This window comes from Mus pahari, chromosome 8 (genome assembly GCF_900095145.1).
Source record: "Mus pahari chromosome 8, PAHARI_EIJ_v1.1, whole genome shotgun sequence".
Taxonomy (NCBI): Eukaryota; Metazoa; Chordata; class Mammalia; order Rodentia; family Muridae; genus Mus; species Mus pahari.
The window spans coordinates 76,695,713-76,718,306 of record NC_034597.1 but is presented as its reverse complement, the minus strand read 5'-3'; the positions used below and the strand labels follow the sequence as shown (position 1 = coordinate 76,718,306).

Genomic DNA, 22,594 nt, shown 5'->3' with positions numbered 1-22,594 from the left:
TCTCTCTCTCTCTCTCTCTCTCTCTCTCTCTCTCTCTCTCTTTCTCTCTCTCTCTCTCTGTCTTTCTGTCTTTCTAAATTTAATTTTTTAGTTGGATATTTTATTTATTTACATTCAAATATTATTCCCTTTACTGATTTCCTGCCCCCCCCCAAGCCCCTTATCCCATCCCCCCTCCTCCTGCTTTTAGGAGGATGTGCCTCCATCTACCCACTCACTCCTGCTTCCCTGCCCTCGAATTCCCCTGCACTGGGTCATCTATTGAGCCTTCATGGGACCAAGGGCCTCTTCCTCCATTGATCCCTGCCAAGGTCATTCTCTGCTACATATATAGCTGGAGCCATGGGTTCTTCCATGTCTACTTCTTGGTTGGTGGTTTAGACACTGGGAGCTATGGTTGGTTGTTATTATTGTTCTTCCTATGGGGTTGAAAACCCCTTCAGTTCCTTCAGTCCTTTCTCTAACTCCTCCATTGGGGACCCTGGGATCAGTTCAGTGATTGGCTGTGAGTGTCCTCCTCTGTATATGTCAAGGTCTGGCAGAGCCTCTCAGGAGATAGCTATATCAGGCTTCTGTCAGCACACACTTCTTGGCATCTACAATAGTGCCTGCATTTGGTGACTGTATATGGGATGGATCCCCAGGTGGGGCAGTCTCTATATGGCTTTTCCTTTAGTCTCTGCTCCATACTTTTTCTCTGTATTTGCTCCAGTGAATATTTTATTACCCCTTCTAAGGACAGAAGCACCCACACTTTGGTCTTCCTTCTTCTTGAGCTTTATGTGGTCTGTGAACTGTATCTTGGGTATTCCAAGCTTCTGGGCTCAGATTATCCACGTATCAGTGAGTGATACTATGTGTGTTCGTTTGTGACTGGGTGACCTCACTCAGGATGATATTTTCTAGTTCCATTCATTTGCCTAAGAATTTCATGAAGTCATTGTTTTTAATAGCTGAGTAGTACTCCACTGTATAAATGTACCACATTCCTCTGGGTTCTTTCCAGCTTCTGGCTATTGTAAATAAGGCTGCTATGAACATAGTGGAACATGTATCCTGTTATATGTTGGGCAATCTTGTGGGTATATGTCCAGGAGTGGTATAGCTGGGTTCTCAATTTTCTGTCCAATTTTCTGAGGAACCATCAAACTGATTTCCAGAGTGCTTGTGCCAGCTTGCAATCCCACCAACAATGAAGGAGTGTTCCTCTTTCTCTACATCCTCACCAGCATCTGCTGTCACCCGAGTTTTTGATCTTAGCCATTCTGATTGTTGTGAGGTAGAATCTTAGGGTTGTTTTGATTTGCATTTCCCTGATGACTACGATTGTTGAACATTTCTTTAAGTGCTTCATGACCATTTGAGTTTCCTAAGTTGAGAATTCTTCACTTAGCTCTGTATCTCATTTTTTAATAGGGTTATTTGATTGTCTGGAATCTAATTTCTTGAGTTCTTTGTATATATTGGGTACTAGCCCTCTATTGGATGTAGGCTTGATCTGTCTACTATAGGGTTAGAGTGGAGTAGAGAACTGAGCACTTGTTGGCTTGGGTTGTTTATAACCTGCCATTGGTGTCATAGAATTCTCTTGGTTTCTTAAATACTGCTGCTAAAACAAATGTCTGGATTTAGAACAACACAAATGTTATGATTATATAGGTTGGAAATCCAGCCTGGTCCTGAAAGGTCCATGGGGTTTAAGCTAGTGTCAGTTGACATGTTTACTTATCGCTCATTTAGACTGTCGGTAGACTCCTGTTTCTCGAGGTTGTGAGACTGAGGTCCCCTTTCCTTGTTAGTGCAGGGCATTCAGTTTCTGGAGGCTTTTCTCTTGGCTTCTATGTGTGTTCCACGGAGTCTGCCATGCTTAGAGAATCACTAACTTCTTATTATGTGCCAGTCTTCTGACTTCATTCCGAGAAGCTTAGCCGCTCACACCAGGCTCTCCCAGACAGCCTCCAAAAGTTTCCCTATTTTGAGATTTATTGCTTTAATTATATGTAGGTGTAGTCTCTCTTCATGCAGTATAAGGGCTTGGGCTCCTCTGTGGACTCCTGTGCTGCATACCATCAGCATAGATTTGTAAGTGCTGACTGTTTTCCTGGTGGTATGTCTGCTTTCCTCAGATGTCACCCACTCTTCCAATGTCACTGATCACTATCCTTTATGTGGTTACTCCATTCACCTTCTTCTGAGTCTGTTCTACTGCATTTACCAATGGTTCAGTTTTGAATCTAATTGCTATTCATATCCTGTTAATGGAAAGCCAATATGTTCTTACGTTTGTTCAAATTAATATATTCTAACTTTTGCAGAGAATAGTTTATTCGGAATGTTTCTATAATAGTTTACAACTTTGCAACTTTTCCTTTTGGTTGTGTACCTGTATGATTACAAACAGCTTTTTAATCAATAGTCTGCTATATTGATTTCTATTTTTGCTGTGGGTAGAGTGATGGCTCTTTTTTGGTCCTTATCTACGTCCTCTCTTTGTACATCTTTGCCCCTTTCTTTCCTTCCTGTTGCATCTGGCTCTCTTGTTTTATCTTTATATCCTTGGTTTTCTCTGCACTCTCTCCTTAGTTTTGGAGCTGTTAATGTTGTATAATATCTCCCATATGCCTCCTACAGAAGAGAAGTTAAAATTAGCCATCTAAAACATGTCAAATCTCAAAACCTAGAAATGAGATATACATATTCCTTAAAAAATTACGTCACATTCCCATTTGTCCTTTAGTTCCCTCTTTGGAAAGTTCTCACTGAAGTATGAGGGACTTTGTCATTGTCTTAGTTTGACTTTCATTGTTGTGAAGAAACACAGTGACCAAGGCAACTTTTATAAAGGACAACATTTATTTGGGGATGGCTTAGAGTTTCAGAGGTTCAGTCCTTATCATCATGGCAGGAAACGGCAGCATCCAGGCAGATATGGTACTGGAGAAGGATCTGAGAGTTATACATCTTGATTTGAAGGCACTAGGAGAGAGACTACTTCAGCACTGTGTGCAGAGTGCATAGCACATAAAAGCCCACCCACCCCCACAGTGACTCACTTTCTACAATAAGGCCACACCCACTCCAACAAGGCCACACCTCCTAGTAGAGGCATTTCCCATGGGCCAAGCATTCAAACACATGAGTCTGAGGGGGCCAAACCTCTTCAAACCACTATAGTCATCTTGATCCCACTAGGGCACTTGTCTATGTTGATTAACTTTTTTAGTCTTATTATCTCTGTCTGTATTTTTCTCTCTTATTGTACATCTTATGAAGCAATTACACTGGCCTCTTCTGTTTGTCTCGCCATGTTTCTGAGAACTCCCATATACCTCATGTCTTAGGGTAAACAGTCTTTAAAATCTTCCTTGTGATACATGAATGCCTTACAGATTATGTCCTTTATTATTTGAATATCTGTATCCCTGCTAGGTTAACTACCTAGTATCATAATTTCAAACAAATGCACTTTCAATCTATGAAATGTCTCAAACTTTAAGACTGTTTTTGAGACATTGTCTCGCTATGTAGTTTTTGCTGGCCTGGAGTTGCTATGTTACAGCCTGGCCTCAAACCCACTGAGATCCATCTGCCTCTGTCCCCAGGGTGCTGCAATCAAAGGCGAGTACCAAGCCAGGAAACATTTTAAGATTTTAAAAGAGATTGTGTTTCTCTGCCTGCAAGCATTAGGTTGGATGGAGGCTGGAATTGCTCTTCTGCCCAGTAATCCAGTAACCCAGAAATATTAAGAAAGTGAAGAGCTTTTTCATGCATTTATTGTTTTTCATTTTCTCGTGTTTATTATCGAGAAGATGAGCACCATGTGAGACAGGTCATCTATCAGGGTGCCAGCATCAACTGGCATTAAGTGCGTGCCAGTGATAACAGAATCATTCTGTCAGTAATTAAATTCTAGAATGCTCTCTAGAATTGTGCAGAGAGAACAGTTTAGTAAAGTTGCTGGAGATACTTACATATTAATTGAGATTCTGTAGTGACCTTCTGCGAAGATATTTATCAGGCTTAGTTGTAGCATAGCAGTAGGAGAAAACACATTTATAAAATACAGCTTATTTTTTGAAAGGTTATACTTGAAGTGCCTCCTGGCAGTAGAGCTTAGGTGACCCCCTGTCTAATACATATACTGGCATTTTTATTGAAGGGAAATGAGAAAGATACTAAAGGCATTCCATTTGTGTTTGCAACACTATTCAGTACATAATAGAAATGTAGTTCTACTTGTGTTTTCCTAATTGTACACTATTTCAAGCATATGGAACAGTATAGAAAACAATAGTCAAAACCACCATAGACAAATTGACCTTCTTTCGTGTAATGCTTTCAAAACCATTTTTTCCCTTTTTCTTTCTTATATCAGCAAAGACCTCCTTCTCTGTCACAGTAGGAAAGTCAGCCTTTGTGTCTGAAGTTAAGTGACTGTTTAATCTGTAGTGTAATTTATGAGGAAATGCCTGGTGTTTTTAAAAGTTTCAAAGTGAGACCCTTTTTAATCAGTGGCGGATGGCTGTGCCGGTCGGTGATTCTGAATGTGCTGGCTAGTTCTGGCTAGGTAAATCTCACTGCAGATCACCTTGCATAGTCATTACACTTTTTGTTTGTTCTATTAAAATTAGAGTTTATACAATAAAAGTGATACTTAATTGGTTTTTCTTTATTAGTGTTTGATGTTGGCATGAAGATACATTGGAATTTAGTTTTTAATTGAGATAGTTAACACTGCTCTCTGTACACATAAAATTGATAGGCAAAAGAACAAGCTTATTTATAGCTAGTTATAGTAAAGTAGTAATAACGTTAATTCTAAGTTGTACATTCTTGCAAGCATTTCCATCCTATTTCCCATTTCATTTTATCTCCTATTTTATTTTAAAGTATGTGTTTCTATAGGTGTGCCAGTGTGTCTTTACGGGGCAGTCAGGGGTCAAAGGTTAGAGGTCAGGTGTCAGTTTGTAGGAGGGATCTTTCTGTTTTCAGGCTGGGTTTGCTGACCTGTGAGCCTCCTTGCTACTCCATCCTTTGTCTTCTCAGCGCTCTGATTACATGCCCATGACATGATGCCTGGCTCCTGACAAGGGTGCTAGGATCTAACTCAGGTCTTCATGCAGTGTAGCAAGCATTTTATTGACTGCATCATCTCCACGGCTTTCAGATTGTTGCTGGCGTTATCTGTCACTGTTTTCTTTATGTCTAGATCCAATCTAAAAATAAAGTTATTGTATTGCCAAAATAAGATAGATTTTGCTAGTATTGGAAAAAGACCATGAATCTTACTTTTTTTAAAAAAAAATTCTGTTGGCATGAGACCATTCATGGTAGAGAGAATATACCTCAGTGTGGGGATAAATATCAAAAGGACCATTTGATATTGTATAGTGTGGAAGATAAATAAAAATGTGCTTAAAACGTAGCGTCGTATTTTTTGAAGATACTTAGGAAAAATTATACTTTTAGGATGTGAGCTTCATAGTCCCAAGACATATAATTGGGCTGTCATGTGGACCTCCTCCTAAGATGTCTAGCCGATTTGTAGCTGCAATAGTGTGATATTAGTAAACACCCTGAAACAATATATAAACACTATTTAAATCCAGTGATATCTTTTGCCTTAACAATTAATATTTAGTTTTGCTGTTGCTGTGTTAATTTTTGCCTTCCAGTGTTCTAATTGGTTCTTAAAATATATTGATTATTTATACTAACGTCTTTCCCATGCCCATTTTGTGACTGTAGTGTCTGCCTAGCAAGTGCTTCTTTTGCTTTCTGGCAGAAGTCCTTCACACCTGACCATCTTCCACATGAGGATTGTATGCATTGGCCCAGGGCTCAAATAGTCCATCATATTAAATGTAATCTGACTCTCCGTGGTGCTAACTATCCCACTCAACTTGATGTATGTAAATTTAATGAGTATGCTGTCTTATAAAATCTACATTCATGAATGAAATTATTGAGTTTAGCATTTGTAATTCAGTTGGAAAAAAATGCCTTCTCTCTGGTTGCTGTTCTCTGCTCAATTGCTCTTTACTGTCTAAATATGCTCATATATTATGTTTACATCTTTTGTTTCTCAATTTTGTTGGAGATAGTGTCAAAATATTTACTTTGTGCCAATATTTTATCAGCATATGATGGAGTCAGTGTGTCTAAAATCAGTAGCAGCAAAATGGTGAAGTTTTGGTACCTAAGACCCTCTGGCATCCTCCAGCTCATAGAGAAAAAATTTTGGAGTCTCTGCAGCTACTGGAGTGACCTGATTTTCAGGTGGAGCCTGCTCTTGATCCGTTCAGTACCTTTGTACAAAGTGGAGTTCGTATTTCTTGGGTAGACATAGCAGCAGACAAAGCCACAAAACTTAGTGATATTTGGGAGGAGTCTCAGCATCGTTCACTCTGCACAGATGCTGTTGTACAGTTCTCAGTCACATACTGACCCTGATTGCATGTCACCAAGGTTCTATGTGGTCTCCTCTGTGTGCTCCTTTGCAGGAGTGATGCAGAGCAAATTATAGCACTTCTGGATCAGATTTCTGCTGTTGAGAAAGCAATTGCACTGTTTTCTGAAGGCTCTTGTTTTATGGAGTAGTAGTCGCTTATGGTTCTAGGCTAGACCTACTAATATTCAGGCTCCTGCTCTGTGTTCTAGAACTTTATCCTTATCTCATGAATGTTATAAAACAAGATTGGCAAATTATGTGCATTTAAAAGTGACTAATGAGGCCTATCCATTGTGAAATGTGCAGCAAACTGAATTGAAACAAAACTGATCTGTAAGAGATAGGAAGTTCCGTGGAGGAAAGCAGACATGTTAAATATCGTCCATTAGAGTTTGGGAGGAGAGGCATGTGGGGAACCTAACGAATGTAGAAATAATTGTACATTAAAGAACTGGTCTGCATGGAGGCAGAAAATGCTGGAGTGGAGCTTTCATTGGGATAAGGAAAAAGATTTACAAATAAAGTTGGAAGATGGAAGATTGAGGTTGGGCAGGAGTGTGGAAGTGACTTTTGAGGGAAGCAGCTTTTAGGTGAGAAAACAGACAGCATGTGACCTGAAGGATGGGGCCTGAAGAAGATGAAAGTGAAGGTTACTGCTGGCAAGAAAACCAGTGACCTCAGGCCTTCATGGGTAATGACAAGACATGGGCTTTCAGGTGCCAGCATGAGTCTAGAATTGAACCCTAGGAAATGGGCTTTGTATGTAGATGAAAAACTATGGAAACACACATGGCAAGCTAGGCAGATGAGGGTTCAGGTGCAGGTTGCAGGAACACAGTCACCTTGAAGGATTCCCCATAAACTGCATCAGTAGAGGGATTATCTCAAAAAAAAAAAATGGTGTTTACTAATGTTTAATATGGATTCTGACCCAGCCATTTAATTCTTATTTAAGATCAAAGAAGTTTGAGGAGTTTTTTGTGGAAAGGTTGCTTGGCGAAGGGGGCAGATACAAAGCTCACAGAGCAGGCTTGCAGTTTAAAGCAGGAGCAAAAAGACTCATTGGGTGCCTGGCCCCAGAGCTGTGAATGGAGTTTGGATACCTGTGTGAACTCTTCTTAGGAGCCTTGAGTTTGTTCTTATTTCTACATCTCTCTTAATGGCTCTTTGATGAGTTTAGAGAACTTAAACATTGTTTCCTTTTCTTTCTTGTTTCTTTCTTTTCTTCCCTCCCTCCTTCCCTCCCTCCCTTGCTCCTGAAGGCTATTCCAGCTATCCACTGCTTTTTTCCAAATTATTTATTAAAACTGTTTTAAAAATACTTTAGTTCTGCCTTTTCCAAAAACTTTATTTTAAACAAAAGTTAGAGAAGTGAAATAAACAGAGTTTTTATATTTGTACCCTTTATTCAGTATTTCCTTGTCAATATCTTCTATAATTTATGGGCAATTATTAATTATCCATGACATGAACATTTTTAATGCTTTATAGACTGTATTTCTAGCCAACCTAATTTCCTGTCCAGGATCCAGTCACAGTTGGCATTTTGCCCCCATGTCTCTTCCACTCAATGATAGTCTTTCGAAGAATCCTGCTCATTGTGTAGGGTGCTCCCAACTTGAGTTTGTCTCATTTCCTTTTCCCTTATGTCCTTCTCTGCAATTAGATTGAGAAATGCTTTGGGAAGAATATCCTAGTGCTGATGTGTTCTTCCCAGTATATCATTATCTGGGGGTATGTCATATTGATGCCTATGAAGTGGAATTCTCAGGCTTTGTCTTCTGTGATTAATTTTTTTTTCCTATCTTTTTTTTTTGGTTTTCAAGACAGGACTTCTCTGTGGAGTCTTGGCTTTCCTGGAACTCACCCTGTAGACCCGATTGGGCTTCTGCCTGCTTCTGTCTCCCAAGATCTGGGATTAAAGTTGTGTGCCACCACTGCCCAGCTGGGACTTTATCTTTTATATTATTTTTTATTAGCACGAGTTTTGAACAGTCTTAACAAATTACTTATCAAACCTTATAATTATGTCTTCCATGTAGTTTGTCTTCAGCACTTTGACTATAATATATATTTAATGAAACAAATAATATGTTGTAACAAGCTGCCATATTGGATCTGTAAAAAGATCTGTAGTTAGATTATCATTCTCAGCTTTTATTTACAGTGTAGAAGGTATTGCATATTAAATTTGGAAGGCTAAATTAGTTAATTCATAATGATTTATAGTGCTCATTTAGGCAATCTCTGTGAGTTCTTTTTTATTTTTAGTTGTAGTGGAAACCTCATTTTAATGAAGGAAATTAGTTTTAGATGTCATAGTGGATTCTGGTTGGTGCTTTACCCACCCCATCTGTGTTTATCCGGGGTACCAGAGATGATGAGGGTCCCTCAAATGATGTATTGTTATCTTTGAGGTGTCTATACTCAGCTCAAACTAGAATCCTAATTCCCAGGCCTGGCCATCCTGTTGAGCCTGGCCTCTCCTGCTGGTCCAGACTGTGTTGCAATTTAGATCAAAATGGCACTCCAGAGTTGGTACTATTCTTGTTTTTATTTTGTTTCCTTGTCTTCCCTTGTCCTGAGATTGCCTGCTTGATGCATTGCATTTGGTCATCTACTCTATGCCTTTAATGAAACTCAACAAAGAAATGGAGGCTTGATTATTTTGAGAGACTATGAACTGAGAAATATGAAAATTGATGTGGTGGTCTTTTCTCTTTCCCAAACATTCTTTGCTCGGTTTTTCAGGGAGGTCCAGACTCCCTGGAATTGTAACTCAAAGCATAGATGTGCATTTTCTATGACAAGACTCCCTACATGTTTTTCAGAGACTTCATTACTTCTCAACGCTGGGTACTATTGCTTCAGGAGTTTTTAATTCTTCTAGCACTGTTTTCTGTAGATAAAAATCTATCTTAAAAATCTTGCATTATATATTTTCATATGATTATTTTTTGGTTCATTCCTCCTTGTTTATCTTTAGAGTGCCCTTTGCTTGTGTAGAGAATAAAAACTTGTTACGTGTAGTCATATATACCTGGGGGTGCTGCAACAGGCTTTGCTGTGTTTTGGGAGTTAATTAAATCCAAATTTTCTTTCTCTATCTTCTTCTTTCTTTAAACAAACTAATGCATTGAGATTTTGTCATCCCAACTTCTCAGGAAAATGACTGCATAGTGAGATAAGAGAGTTGCCATAAACCAGAGGAAAATAGTGAGACCTGTCCTAACACATATACACTAGGTAAGGGTCTCTAGAGAGTCCTGAGCCAGTAGGAATACTAATAGCTATGGCATATGGAAAGGTCTTTATTAAGGGACTTGTCCTAAAAGATTATGGAACCTCATTCCTAGCAAAGACCTTCTACAAGTGGAGAATGTGAAGGGCTAGTGTAGACACAGTGGTTTGTAGTGCATTGTCCAGGGCCTGAGAACTTGGAGTGTGGAATTGGAGTAGACATGGCCCCAACATTTACAGTTGGAAGGCTTAGGCTGTAGACCTAAGGATAGGAAAGAAGAGTACCCACGTGATAGCATAAATTTACATATACTTTGCCCTTTGATGAGCTGGGCTACCAACTGATTGCATAGTGCTTGCCCCATTGTGTGAGCGTGATTCTTCTTAATCAGTTCATAGCTTCATGTGGCCAAGTTGTTTATAAAAAACTCTCCTAGACACAATATAGTGCATGCCAGCTGTCTGGCTACTTCTCCATCCAAAGGATTAATCTAAAATTAACTGTCATCTAAAATTAAGTAGCACAACTATTCTTAGTCATGGATGAATGTCATCTGGAAACACCTCTTTGAAAAGAAAGCAGTAGCTTTAATTTTTTTTTTCCTTTCAACCATTGCTCTTGAAATTTTAATTTGATTTCAGCTCAACTAATAAGTTATCTGTTTCTCATTATTCTGTGTCCCTTAAATATTTTAATTTGCTGTTATAAGCAATTTAATACACATCATAGATGCTGCTAGGTCTCCCACTTTTGTAACAGTTGTTCCCTAACTCCTCTTTCCAACTCAGCGAGGTTCTTATGTAATTGCCACCTAATAATTGTACATCGTCATGAGCTCCTGTGTGAATTCAGTACATAGATCCAATGTGCAGTGATCAAAGCAAGGAAATTAATATACCCATAACATCAATCATTTATCATTCTCTGTGTTAGAAACACTTAAATTCTTTTTCATTTTGAAATGTTAATAAATGAATTATTACAGTCACTCAACAGTGGTGTAGAATGCTAAAACTTATTATATTTTCTACAGCGAGCCAGCTCTCTTTCTTCTCTCTACCCTACTAGCCTCTGGCAAGCCCTGCTCCACTGTATATGTCCTTGGAGATCAACTCTTTTAACTTCCTCTTATGAGTGACAACATACACAGTTTGCCTTTTTTTTTTTTGGCCTGGCTTATGGCCAGTAACATTTTCTATACATAAAAATGAGTTACCTATATTCATAATTAAGAATCCAGTATAATGCCATATACAATATCTGTGTATTTTAATAGAAACAATTGGCCTGACCATTCAAGGAACCATAAGGAAACATTCCTGAATGTCTGCTTCATTGCTGGTGTGATGTTTTGGTGTTCATGAACTCCATTTCTGAAACAAAGCATTGTGTTGAGAGAACTTGGAAAGGGTAGTGTAACTATGGAATAGTTGATTCTGGGGATGTTTAATGTACACTAAACTCCTGCAATACTATTTACTATGTGAGTTTACTTATTATTTTTAGCTTTTCATTTTGTGTCTAATCCCATTGGGTGATATAGTGCCAGAGCTTTGATGATTTCTGGCATCATCATCATCATCATCATCATCTTGTGTGTACATGATGGGTCTTAGTGTTCTGTTGCTGTGACACTATGCCTGAGACAGCTCTCATAAGAGAAAGCATTTAATTGGAGGCTTGCTGACAGTTTGGGCAGCGGCGGGGGGGGGGGGGGGGGGGGGGGGGGGGGGGAAGGGGGTGTTAGTCCATTATCATTATGGCGGGAATATGGCCTGGCATACTGGCAGGTATTGTGCTGGAGAAGTAGCTGAGAGTTCTACATCCAGATGAGAAGACTGCAGGAAGAGAGGAAGAGAGACTCCATGGGCTTTTGAATCCTCTAAGCTCACTCCTAGTGGCCTACTTCCTCCTACAGGGCCACACTTCCTGATCCTTTCACCTAGAACCACTCCCTAGAGACCAGCATTCAAACCTATCATCCACTGGAGGCCATTCTAATTCAGACTACTCCAACTGTGTCACAGCCTTCCTGTGGAGATCAGAGGACCACTCTGAGATAATTCTTTCTGCCCTCTTTTACAAGGGGATCTAACCCAGGTCTCCAGGCTTGCACAGCAGGCACTATTAGAAAGTTAGCCCTCTCTTAAAGGGGTGGTGTCTCCTTACATCCACCTTCTCTTTTGTTCTACAGGGTTAAGTGATAAATGCCTCCTATAGTATGCCTTTTTGAATGACAACATCCCTGTCACTACCACAATCAAATCTCCCAGGAATTCTAAAAATTCTTCACATTTTCCATACACACACACACACACACACACACACACACACACAAATACATATATCCATGTCCACATACTATTTTTGAATGCATGTGTGCACATGGGTGCATGTGTCGAGGACAGAGAGCCTGGTAATCAGTTGTCTCCATCCTGGAGAGCTTTCAGGTTTCCAAGCTCAACCTCAGGCAAGGGAGCAAGTCTCTCAGCCATTTTGCTGATCCCTGTAAATCATGTGAGGGTAAAGCCTACTGAGGAATTAGCCTAGAGAGGGGAATGAAGCAAATAATAAGTACATTTATTACCTAGGCTGCTTTTAAGTAGACCAGGAAGGGGCATTACTGATTTCTTCCTTTTGTCAGCCTATTAAACTGGAAGTTCTAAGATCTCAAAATTTCTTACCCCCTCCCTCCTCCTCCTTCTTCCTCTCTACAGGGTCTTGCTGTGTATTCCAAGCTGGCCTTGAACTCAAGATCTCTTTCTTCAACCTCTATAATGTTTACAATACCCATCCATTGGAAATGTTTCTATCAGTGTGAAATGAAAGGAGTTGTGATTTTTGACTTGTTTGGTGTTTGAAAAACTCATGATCTGCATTGTTGAAGAATAAAATTTGGGGGAAATTTGGCTTGCTAGGTTGTATAACTGACCTGAAATTCTGATTTTTATGCGTTCATTTGTAGTAGATCTAGAACTTACATGCAGCTGCTTTATGAATCATGCTGTGTGTGATGCAGGGCTGCCTCTGATCCCTGAGAAACCAGCGGTGCTGTTCTTCTCCACCAGCCTCCTATGTCTTACCTGAACAACCTCTTAAACAGTTCATGGAATTCATATACTTAAGTGACTGTTTTAGACTTGGGTTATTAATCAAAATTAGTCTTAGAGCAAAGTATAGGATGCTTAGACCCTTGTTATCTTTGATGTTGAGAAATGTTAGACTTCATCTTGATCTAATTCATAAGCTTCTGTATTCATTCAGAGGCTCAACTTTTATGTTATTTAAATCATTCAGTAAATTAACTACCTAATAATATTTTTGATTCAGATAGAAAGGATTAAAATAGTAGAATGTTATGCCATTTTCTTGCATTAGTAGTAGGTATCTGTTATTATGCATGTGCTTGTAGCTATCCTGGAAGGTGGTGGTTTATTTACTTTTTTATTTTTATAGTATGCAGATTATCTCTTTAAAACAGTACAAGATAGCTTCAGGTGCAGCTGTTGTAAAATAAATAAATATATTGAAATTTTGAATCCTAATGACCTTATGAAAGGCAGAAATCTGCAACTGTCTAATTATCTATAGTGATGTGAATATAATTTTAATAGCCTGCTGTGAGTTTAAAGCTTTCCTGGTAAGTGTTTTACCTGTTAAATGATCTAGAATGCTGTCTGTCTACCCAGCTCTCCTTCCTTTAGGCAGAACTGTATGTAAATCATTCCAAAAACAATTAATGCTGCTTTAGTCACAAATTATTGATTTTTCTGTTTCATAGAGTATATGGGGAACTGCTGCTCTACTTAGATTTTAAAATCAGGCATTTTAATTGTGTTTTCCAGGAAGATATGAATTTAAATGAAGATAAAAAGGCACCATTGCGGGAAAAAGACTTCAGTATCAAAAAAGAAATGGTGATGCAGTACATTAATACTGCTTCTAAGACAGTAAGTAAAGCTGTCAGCCTGAAACATAGTGCTGCAGCCTGCAGTGTGGGAAACAATGCATTTGTCTAATGAAGTGCTTACGCTTGTGCAAAACTGCAATCAGAAGGCTTTGAGTGCATAATTAGAAACAAGTATAATAAATTAGCTTAAGACATTTCTCTAGTATTCTCTTAAACTTTGTGTGTGTGTGTGTGTGTTGGCCAGTCTCACTGCTGAGAAGCACAGTAGTGTGCCTTGAGACCACACTTTGCTAGTGAGTTAAGATTAAGTCATTGATTTCCAGTGTTACTTATAAATGAAGATCATATTTATAAAATAGAACTTTACCTATCTAAGTTAGGATTCACAATAATCAATTCCATATTGTGCATTTTCCTATGGGCAGAACATCTTTAAACCCAGTACAAATGTAACTATTGAAAGGAACATTGTGTCTCTCCATAGTGATCCGTTCTCTAGGGAATGGTGAAAAGGAGTGGAAATACTGACCAAATGTCTGGGAAAGTATATTTGGGAGACAGAATCTGTAGTATTTACTCCATTGAAAAACAAATGAGCTTGATAGACGTTGTGAAAAATGGGGATTGGATGAAAACTATGACATGGAGGTGTTTTCGTTTGCTTTGTTTTTCTGTAATAAAACAATGATCAAAACCAACTTGGGGAGGCTTTGGTTTTCTTAAGCTTACTAATGACAGTCCATCTTCAGAGGGAAGCTAAGGCAGGAACCTGGAGGCAGGAACCGAAGCAGAGACCATGGAGGGATGCTTCTTACTGACTTGCTCTTCATGGCTTTGTCAGCCTGCTTTCTTATGCTGTGCAGGCCCAAGTGCCCAAGTGTGGTATTAGAGCCTACAGTGGATTGGGTCTTCCTTTATCTGTTAACAATAAAGAGAAGCCCACAGGTCAATCTGATAAATAAAGACTCTTTCTCAAGTAAGGTTCCACCTTTGCTAAGTGTATCAAGCTGAGAACTGAGGTTAACCAAGAAGTGAAAGGCAGGAGACAGTGCTTTTGGCTGAATTTATAATAGGATTAGAAAGAAGTAGCTTATACACTGATTTTCACAGGAGACTTTAACCTAAGGCCAGCCTATGAGAACATAAGTTATTTATTCCTCATCTCTGTTTATCTACTAGACAGTCTGTAACTCAGTGCTATTTCTTTTGGAAGAAAACTCAAGTGATGTTTAATTTTTAAACGTATTTCTTGTTTTGGCAGGCTCATCTTCAGTTGTAGGAATCACTATGAGTAGCATGCCTTTCCTAGCCTGGTATAAATAGGCTCTGTATTCAGCTGCTGTGATGCTGATATTAGTGGGTTTTGCCCCTTAAAGTTATATAGCTGCCATTTAGAAGTTTAAGTTTGTTTGTTTGTTTGTTTGTATTATTAAATCTTTTGGGCATAAGCAGCTTAATGTAATTTTTCATTTTTTTTCTACCCGTAAAATGGCAATTCCTTTGTCATACAGGCGCTCTGTCATCATTAAGTTGCTTCTTTCATTTTTAGAACATTTGACACTGGTGACTACCTCTGTGTAATTGTTAAGTTGTCCCTGTTATTTGCTTATTCTTGTGATTGAAATCATTATAGCGCACATTACCATTATATCAAATTTATTGTTAGAGGTATAGAGAAAAATAGCCTGTATCATAAATTTATGATGGAAAATTTCACATTTTTAAAAGACATTCATTTATCCAGTACATGTTTATTGATGGTTAGTATTTGTTAGCCAAGGTTCCAGACATCAGAGATAGCTGCCAAAGTACCCCTGCCATTGTTTGTTAATGGGGCCATTTGGTCCATATAGAACGTTAACACTACTACACATAAGTGAAACACTCAATTGCAGGGTACAGAACCCAAAGCATTGCAGGTGAATTGTGTCGTGTGGAATAGCTAGGGAAAACAACTGTTAATAAATTTTAAATCCAGCAAGCATAAATTTATTAAGTATAATCACATAGGATATGTTATGTGAATTACAACTGGCTTAGGAAAGCCTGTATGTTAGTGAATTTTAATTCTGGAATTTAAGAAAATAAACAGACATATAAGAAAAGATAAACTCTAATTGAACTTTTTTTTTTTTTACATTTTAACTTCTTTTTTTTCTTATTAATTAATTATATCTATTTACACCCCAATTGTTTTTTTCCCTCCTGGTCTCCCCTCAAAGAGTTCTAACTCCTATCCCTCCTGCACTTCACCTCTGAGAGGGTTCCCTCCCTGCATTCCCTCCCTGTGTTCCCCCACCCCCTTGCTAGGGCATCAAGCATCTACAGGATTAGGCACAAGTGAGGATGCTTCAGTCCCACTTAGAAGGCAGAATGGAATAATCATGGTGAAAGTGGGGGCAGGATCAGGTATGTGGGGGAAATAGGAGAGAGGCCAGAGGGCTCAGAGAATGAATTAAAGTATACAGCTGTCAGGAGTGGGGTGGGAAGAACCTCTAGAAAGTCCTGGAGACCTGGGACTGGGGAGGTTCCCAGGACTCAGTGTGAGTGACCTTAGCTGAAATGCCCAACAGTGGGGAGATGGAACCTGAAGAGACAACCTCCAATTAGACAGGGTCCCAGTGGAGGGATGGGGACACTAACCCACCTTCAAAATTGTCAACCCAAAATTGTTCCTGTCTAAAAGAAGTTCAGGGACAAAAATGGAGCAGAGACTGATGGAAGGGCTGACCAGTGAGTGGCCCCACTTGGGATCCATCCCATGGGCAGGCACCAAATCCTGACATTGTCACTGATGCTGTGTTGTGCTTGCAGCTTGGCTGCTCTCTGAGAGGCTCTAGCAGCAGCTGGCTGAGACAGATGCAGATACTTGCAGTCAGTTATTAGCCTGAGGTCGGAACCCCTATGGAAGAGTTAGGGAAGCGATTGAAGGCAACCTCATAGGAAGACCAAGAGTACCAAGGAACCTGGACCCCAGGGAGCTCCCAGCGTCAACCAAAGAGCATCCACAAAGCCTGGTCTGAGCCCTGGCATGTATGTAGCCGAGGGCTGCCTTCTTTACTTAGTCCCTTAATCATTTTGAACCAAGGTTGGAGTTTATTTACTAGAATGATCAGGACCGAAAGGATTGTCTAGAGTGTGAGAGTTACAACATTACTTACTGTGTGGAATATTTGGCATGTCCTAGAAGGGCAGACATTGTCAGAAGGTGACTTCTGTCATCAAGGTTCTTCGACCTTAAGTGGATTTTCTAGGTTTGGAGACATCCTCACCTGAGTGGCTATCTTCATCAAGCTTTCTCTCGTCTTTTCTCTTTGGAGTGTGTTATCACACTAGGAATGAGATTCCAGTGTTTATAGCAGGGCTTACTTTGTTGTGGTTGGTTGAGTTTATATTCAGGCTACACATTCTCCATGGCGTGATAATAAAAGTTAATGACAGAGGCCACAGAGACCATAGATGAAGTTTTAAACAATTAAAGAGTGAGTTAAAAGAATTTTGTTTTAGGATAGGATTTAGACCACTTAGGTATCTTTTCTTCTATCACAAAAGATTGCTAAAATTAGAACACAACACTATTCCTTTTTAATTTTACCCACTGAACCATCTCACAGGCCCATATTTTTTATCAGCATCTTAGAAAGCACTAATTAGAGGAGCCATGCTATTTATGATAGAGATGAAAACTATGAGAAAATGATCATATGGAGTGAACTTTCTGAAGGAAGGAACATTTCTGAAGGAAGAGAAGAGTTCTATGAACAGATACTTGCTGAAGGAAAACAAAGTATCCCACAGCAGTAGCTTCACACATGAGTATACACTAGAGTCATTTAGACCCATTCAGATATTATCAGTAAAATAAAATAATGGAAAATAAAATAACATAGAAACTCAAAGAGGAAAACCAAAAGGATCAAAAAAGAAAAAACAAATAATCTACAAAAAGAAAACATTAAGACCAAACAACAACAACAACAAAGAGAAGATGTATGTACACACACACACACACACACACACACACACACGTTCGCGCACCATGGTATTCACTTTGTGTTAGCCAACAGAGATGTCTTGCCTTTTGTAGGAATGTTCTGCTTAGTTTTCATTTTGTTCACAGCGTTTTCTGGTCCAGTTAGAATTCTATCTTGTCTCAGAGCTCAGGAGCTGAGTGTTGGTGTTCACAGACAGTGATGCCCAGCCTCTCCCATCTCCTCAGACCTTTCCCAAGTCCTCTATTATGGTGTCAGAGCAAACTCTTCACACTGCACCGAAACTGCTAAGGATTCTAAGCCTTTTTGGGTTTTCCTCTTTCTCATAACCCTGCTGCCTTCTCTTGTTTGTTCCAGTCTGATTTTGATAGTGTCAAGGTCTTGTGGTCTGATGGCGAATCACCAACCTCTTTTGAAGTTGTGGAGGACAGCATTGCTATCCAGTGATATTTTCTTATCCATGTTTTGTATTTACTACGGCTTTTTGTCTTTTTGATTGTGAGAACTCAGGAAGCTTCCAGAACTATAGTACTTCCACAATGTATCCAGATTCTCTAGCCCTCTGTATTTTCCTTGTTTTATGGGGAGTTGTAATTTAGGTTAAAAACGGTTCTTTTATCCCCCCTGCTCCTCCGTTTTCCAGGAAGGAGAGATGATTTATTGAGGGGAATCAGTATTCTGTATAACTTCACCTGGTAGCTCTAGTTTGGCAGTTTATTGCATCTGTAAACTCTCATCAAACCACTAAATGGTCCATGACTTACAAATAGATTTAGATGAAATGCTAGTTCTAGCTTTGCTTTCTGTTCTGCTTTCATGGTACAGTCATCTCATGTATTTCCAGTAAGCTGTGCAGGATGTGCCATTTGCTGCATCCCAGTTATGTGGGAAATGCAGACTGCCCTTCAGTGTTGTACCTCACCCATGGAAAACTAGGTCTCATCTGCTTGTGTGTGTCTATAAATTAGTGAGTGTGTTAAATCTATCACAGCATGAAATCACTTCAAGCACTGTGAAAGACTATCTTAAAGAATTTAAATTGATTGCAGATGTTAGTGCAATTAAGCAGGCCTGATGAGCTAAGAATCATGGTTCTCAGATTTGAATATGAATGCATTTAAAAAAATTACAGTGATGTACTCCATGTAAATGGGATTCATAGGCATCTGAGAGTTTTTAATCACCTTCTGTTTTCATATGGTTCAGAAACATGAAAAGTAATGATATATGACCCTTTAGGCAGATACCTGAATCACCTAGACTAAATATGTATTTGTCTGAAGTACTTAGTTCTGCGACATCCTTATCCAACAAGAATTGATGCTGATTATACTTCTGTTATTTTACATTTCTACCAGTTGGCCTTATCTATTTCTGTGTCTTTAATAAAAGTATTATTCCACAGGTAGGGAAAATTGCAAAGTTACTCCTACAAATTTTGAAGTTGAAAAGTCAAAGTAAGTCTTACAGGCAAAGAACAACATTTAGATTACCGACCTCTGCTGGCTGAACTCCATCCAGTTAACTAGCCCTCCCCCAGCAGAAGCATAAGAAAAAAATCTACCTGTTTTTAAAAGCAGCATCATTGTAAATCTGGTGTCAGGTTTGGAAGCATGGTGGTAGCAAGATGAAGTAGAGTGTATGGTAAGCTCATACAGTTTGTCTCAAAATTAGCCCTGATTTAGGTAATTAAGCTCATTTATTTCTGTAACATTGTAAAGTGTTATGGACATTAGGACTTTGTTATTTACAGTAGTAAAGTGAACTACTGAAATGGTGAGGAGTCATGTCATTACAACTTAAAGTAAAAATTCTGAAAATTTCTGAAGAACAGTAACATTAACAATTGGAAACAAAGAATACATTTTTTCCTATAGGTGTTACAAGTTAAACTTTGTTCTACAGTACTATATGGAAACTTATTTGATTTCATTATATAGCATGTACTTTTTTCAGGAGTAAGTAGTGCAGCTCAAATTATTAAATTCAAGGACTAATTAAATTATAAAAATTTACAGCTCTCTCTCTCTCTTTCTCTCTCTCTCTCTCTCTCTCTCTCTCTCTCTCTCTCTGTGTATGTGTGTGTGTGTGTGTGTTTGATAGAGAGGTGGCATTTAAAAGCTCCTAATAGTTGTCTTTTTTTCCCTGTTTGTTTGTCTTATTGAATTAAAAGTAACTAGATGGGCTGGTGAGATGGCTCAGTGGGTAAGAGCACTGACTGCTCTTCTGAAGGTCCGGAGTTCAAATCCCAGCAACCACATGGTGGCTCATAACCATCCATAACAAGATCTGATGCCCTCTTCTGGGGTGTCTGAAGACAGCTACAGTGTATTTACATATAATAAATAAATAAATCTTTTTTAAAAAAAGTAAGTAGACAGTAGAGGTGAGTAAATAAACGTTATGATAGAAGCACTCACTCTCATATCTGTGATAGAAAGTTAGATAGAAAGGTGATCATTTTGAGCATCAGAAAATATGTATAGGGATTTTCACATATATATCTGTGATATATTATATATATATACACACACACGCACACACATACACATAAACACACACATATTATATATACACCTATCTTTGAATATAGTTTCAACAGTATATGTTTAGGCTTATAAAAGGCCTGTATGTTTTTTACAGTATAACATTTCTAGTTGTTTTAGCCATACTTAATTTGAAACAATTTCTTTTGACAGGATTACTAATCCTGTCCTCCTTAAGAATGTATATAATTATGTGCTTCCCTATCTCTCTCTCTCTCTCTCTCTCTCTCTGTGTGTGTGTGTGTGTGTGTGGTGTCGGCATTTGCATGTGCGTACATTTATGCACTCACCATGCATGAATCATTTGTGGATATAGGAGGTTGATGCTGACTACCCTCTTGTATGGGTGTCTCCGTTTAGTTTTTGATATGGTCTCTTACTGAATTTGGAGCTTACCATTTTGGTTAGACCAGCTGTCAGGCTCAATATTTGCCTGTCTTAATCCCTCCTCTCAGTTCTGGTGTCATAGATGCTCACCAATATTCTCAGATTAGTTTGTTTGTTTGTTTGTTTGTTTATTGTGCCAAGGATTTAAATAAAAGTCATGTTTGTATCGCAACCGTTTTACTCACTGAGCCATCTCTGTGACACACATTTTGTTTTAACTCATATATGTTTACATTAAGCATAAATACTATGACATAACATAAACTGTTTGGTATGATTAAAAATAAAATCCTAGAACTCAGTACACAGTAGCAGACATATTTTAGCTCCCACATATATTTGTCAACATTGTTTCCTGGTCTTCCAGATGTCTGTATGGAGAATCTTAGCACTAAATTTGTTTATATCTCCTTTTTAACCTCCTTAGTAATGTCAGGGAGATTTGTTTTTCTGTAGCATGTTATGCTCTGTCCTTTAATTATTCTACCCTCATTGTCTTAGGATATGACTCAAAGAAAACAGATTTTACTGGCTTGTGCATCTGACAAAATGTCTATGTTTTGATAGGCCCAGATTCAAGTTCTCCACTGACCAAGGAACCATTTTTTCTATATCTTGTAGCCTTGTCTTCCTGTGAGTTGGTTTATTTGTCCCTAAATATATTCAGACGGTTATCATAAGTTCCTGGCTTCATTCCTTTATTTTGATTTGTGGTCCTGAAAAACTAGAGAAAATGTACCACATTGGCTTAAAAAAGCATGTATATTGTTAATTTTGTATGCCTGACTTAACACTGACCTCTTATTTTTATATATAACAAAGAATAATGTATTAATATACTTTCAAATATGAGATTTGAAAATATAATTTAATTTAATATATTAATATTTCATTGAAAAACTTTGCTGCATCTTTACATATAAAATTAGGTTTGTAGTGTTAGCTTTGGTTTTTATTATATTTGGCTGTGATAGATTTGTGACCTAAAATGTAACACATTTTTTTCCTACTCTAATATATTCTTACACAGACTACACACTATCTGATGATTTATTTTTAAATTATAAAAGACTTAGATTGTTACAGCCCTTTTTGTACTTTCCCCTTTTTCTTCTAAAAAGTTGTACATTACCTTCTTCTCCTAAGTTGAATCTTAACTACTTTTCATTTTATCCTTTACAGCTGAATTTAGCATACTCACTGAGGAATGTTGTATACCTTGCAAGAGTGTGCTGTAATAGTTGTATTTTTCCAAACTTGATGTTAACTCTTGATTTTTTTTTAAAAAAACCTCTTATGTTTTTAAAAAGTTATTATTTTTATTACTATTCATTGAATTGTGACACTGAAGTTTGAACCTGTGTCATCTAGCTAACCTTGGTGAGCAAAGGACACCCAGCTATTTAATCCTTTCTTATTCTTCCCTGTGCTGGTTCCTCATTGTTCTTAGCATTAACCAGCTTGTGCCCTCTAGCCACATACCTCAGAGGCTTAGGTTGAATTGGCTATTTGATTCTAATCATTCCACTGTCATTGCCAAGTGCTATAATGAGAAATTGGCACATAGTGAAGGATGCACCGGCTCTGTCTTCACAAGTTACACTTGGAGGTCAGACACACAAAGTCATGAGTCAGGTTCATGGGTTGTCCAGACAAGGCAGACCCTATGAGAATATCGCCTCTGCAAATTTATCATTGTTTATGTGTGTGATTCTTAGAGGGTCAGAAACTCAGTTGTTCAACACAATGTGTAAGATTTAGTACATACTCCGTGAAAAGATGTATAATATACAGTGGCATTTGTAGGCGAGAGCACCGTCATAATCCGTAATCAAATAAAAGCACTCTTACCGTGCTTCCTTACAGGCCTGTCTATGTAGAAGTCATATGAATTGTTTACTTAATTTGTGGATGATTAATAGAAACTACTGGCCATATATTTAGACTAAAGTTCTGTTACTGTGAATTCCCTTAGCACCATGTGATGCTTATCATTTTTTTTTTTTTTTAAAGTCTCAAACTTCATGTAGTTGTCCATTTTACTTGGTGTGATAGACCACAATCTTC

General features: G+C 38.3%; 1 protein-coding gene across 1 annotated transcript in view; it reads left to right on the top strand.

Annotated features, from left to right (window-relative positions):
- The window catches only part of Diaph3 (diaphanous related formin 3), a 454,769-nt gene that overhangs the window by 53,722 nt on the left and 378,453 nt on the right, over positions 1-22,594 (top strand). Inside the window, exon 4 of the mRNA XM_021202828.2 lies at positions 13,538-13,642. Coding sequence (XP_021058487.1) covers positions 13,538-13,642 — 105 coding nt within the window. The remainder of the gene's footprint in view (positions 1-13,537; positions 13,643-22,594) is intronic.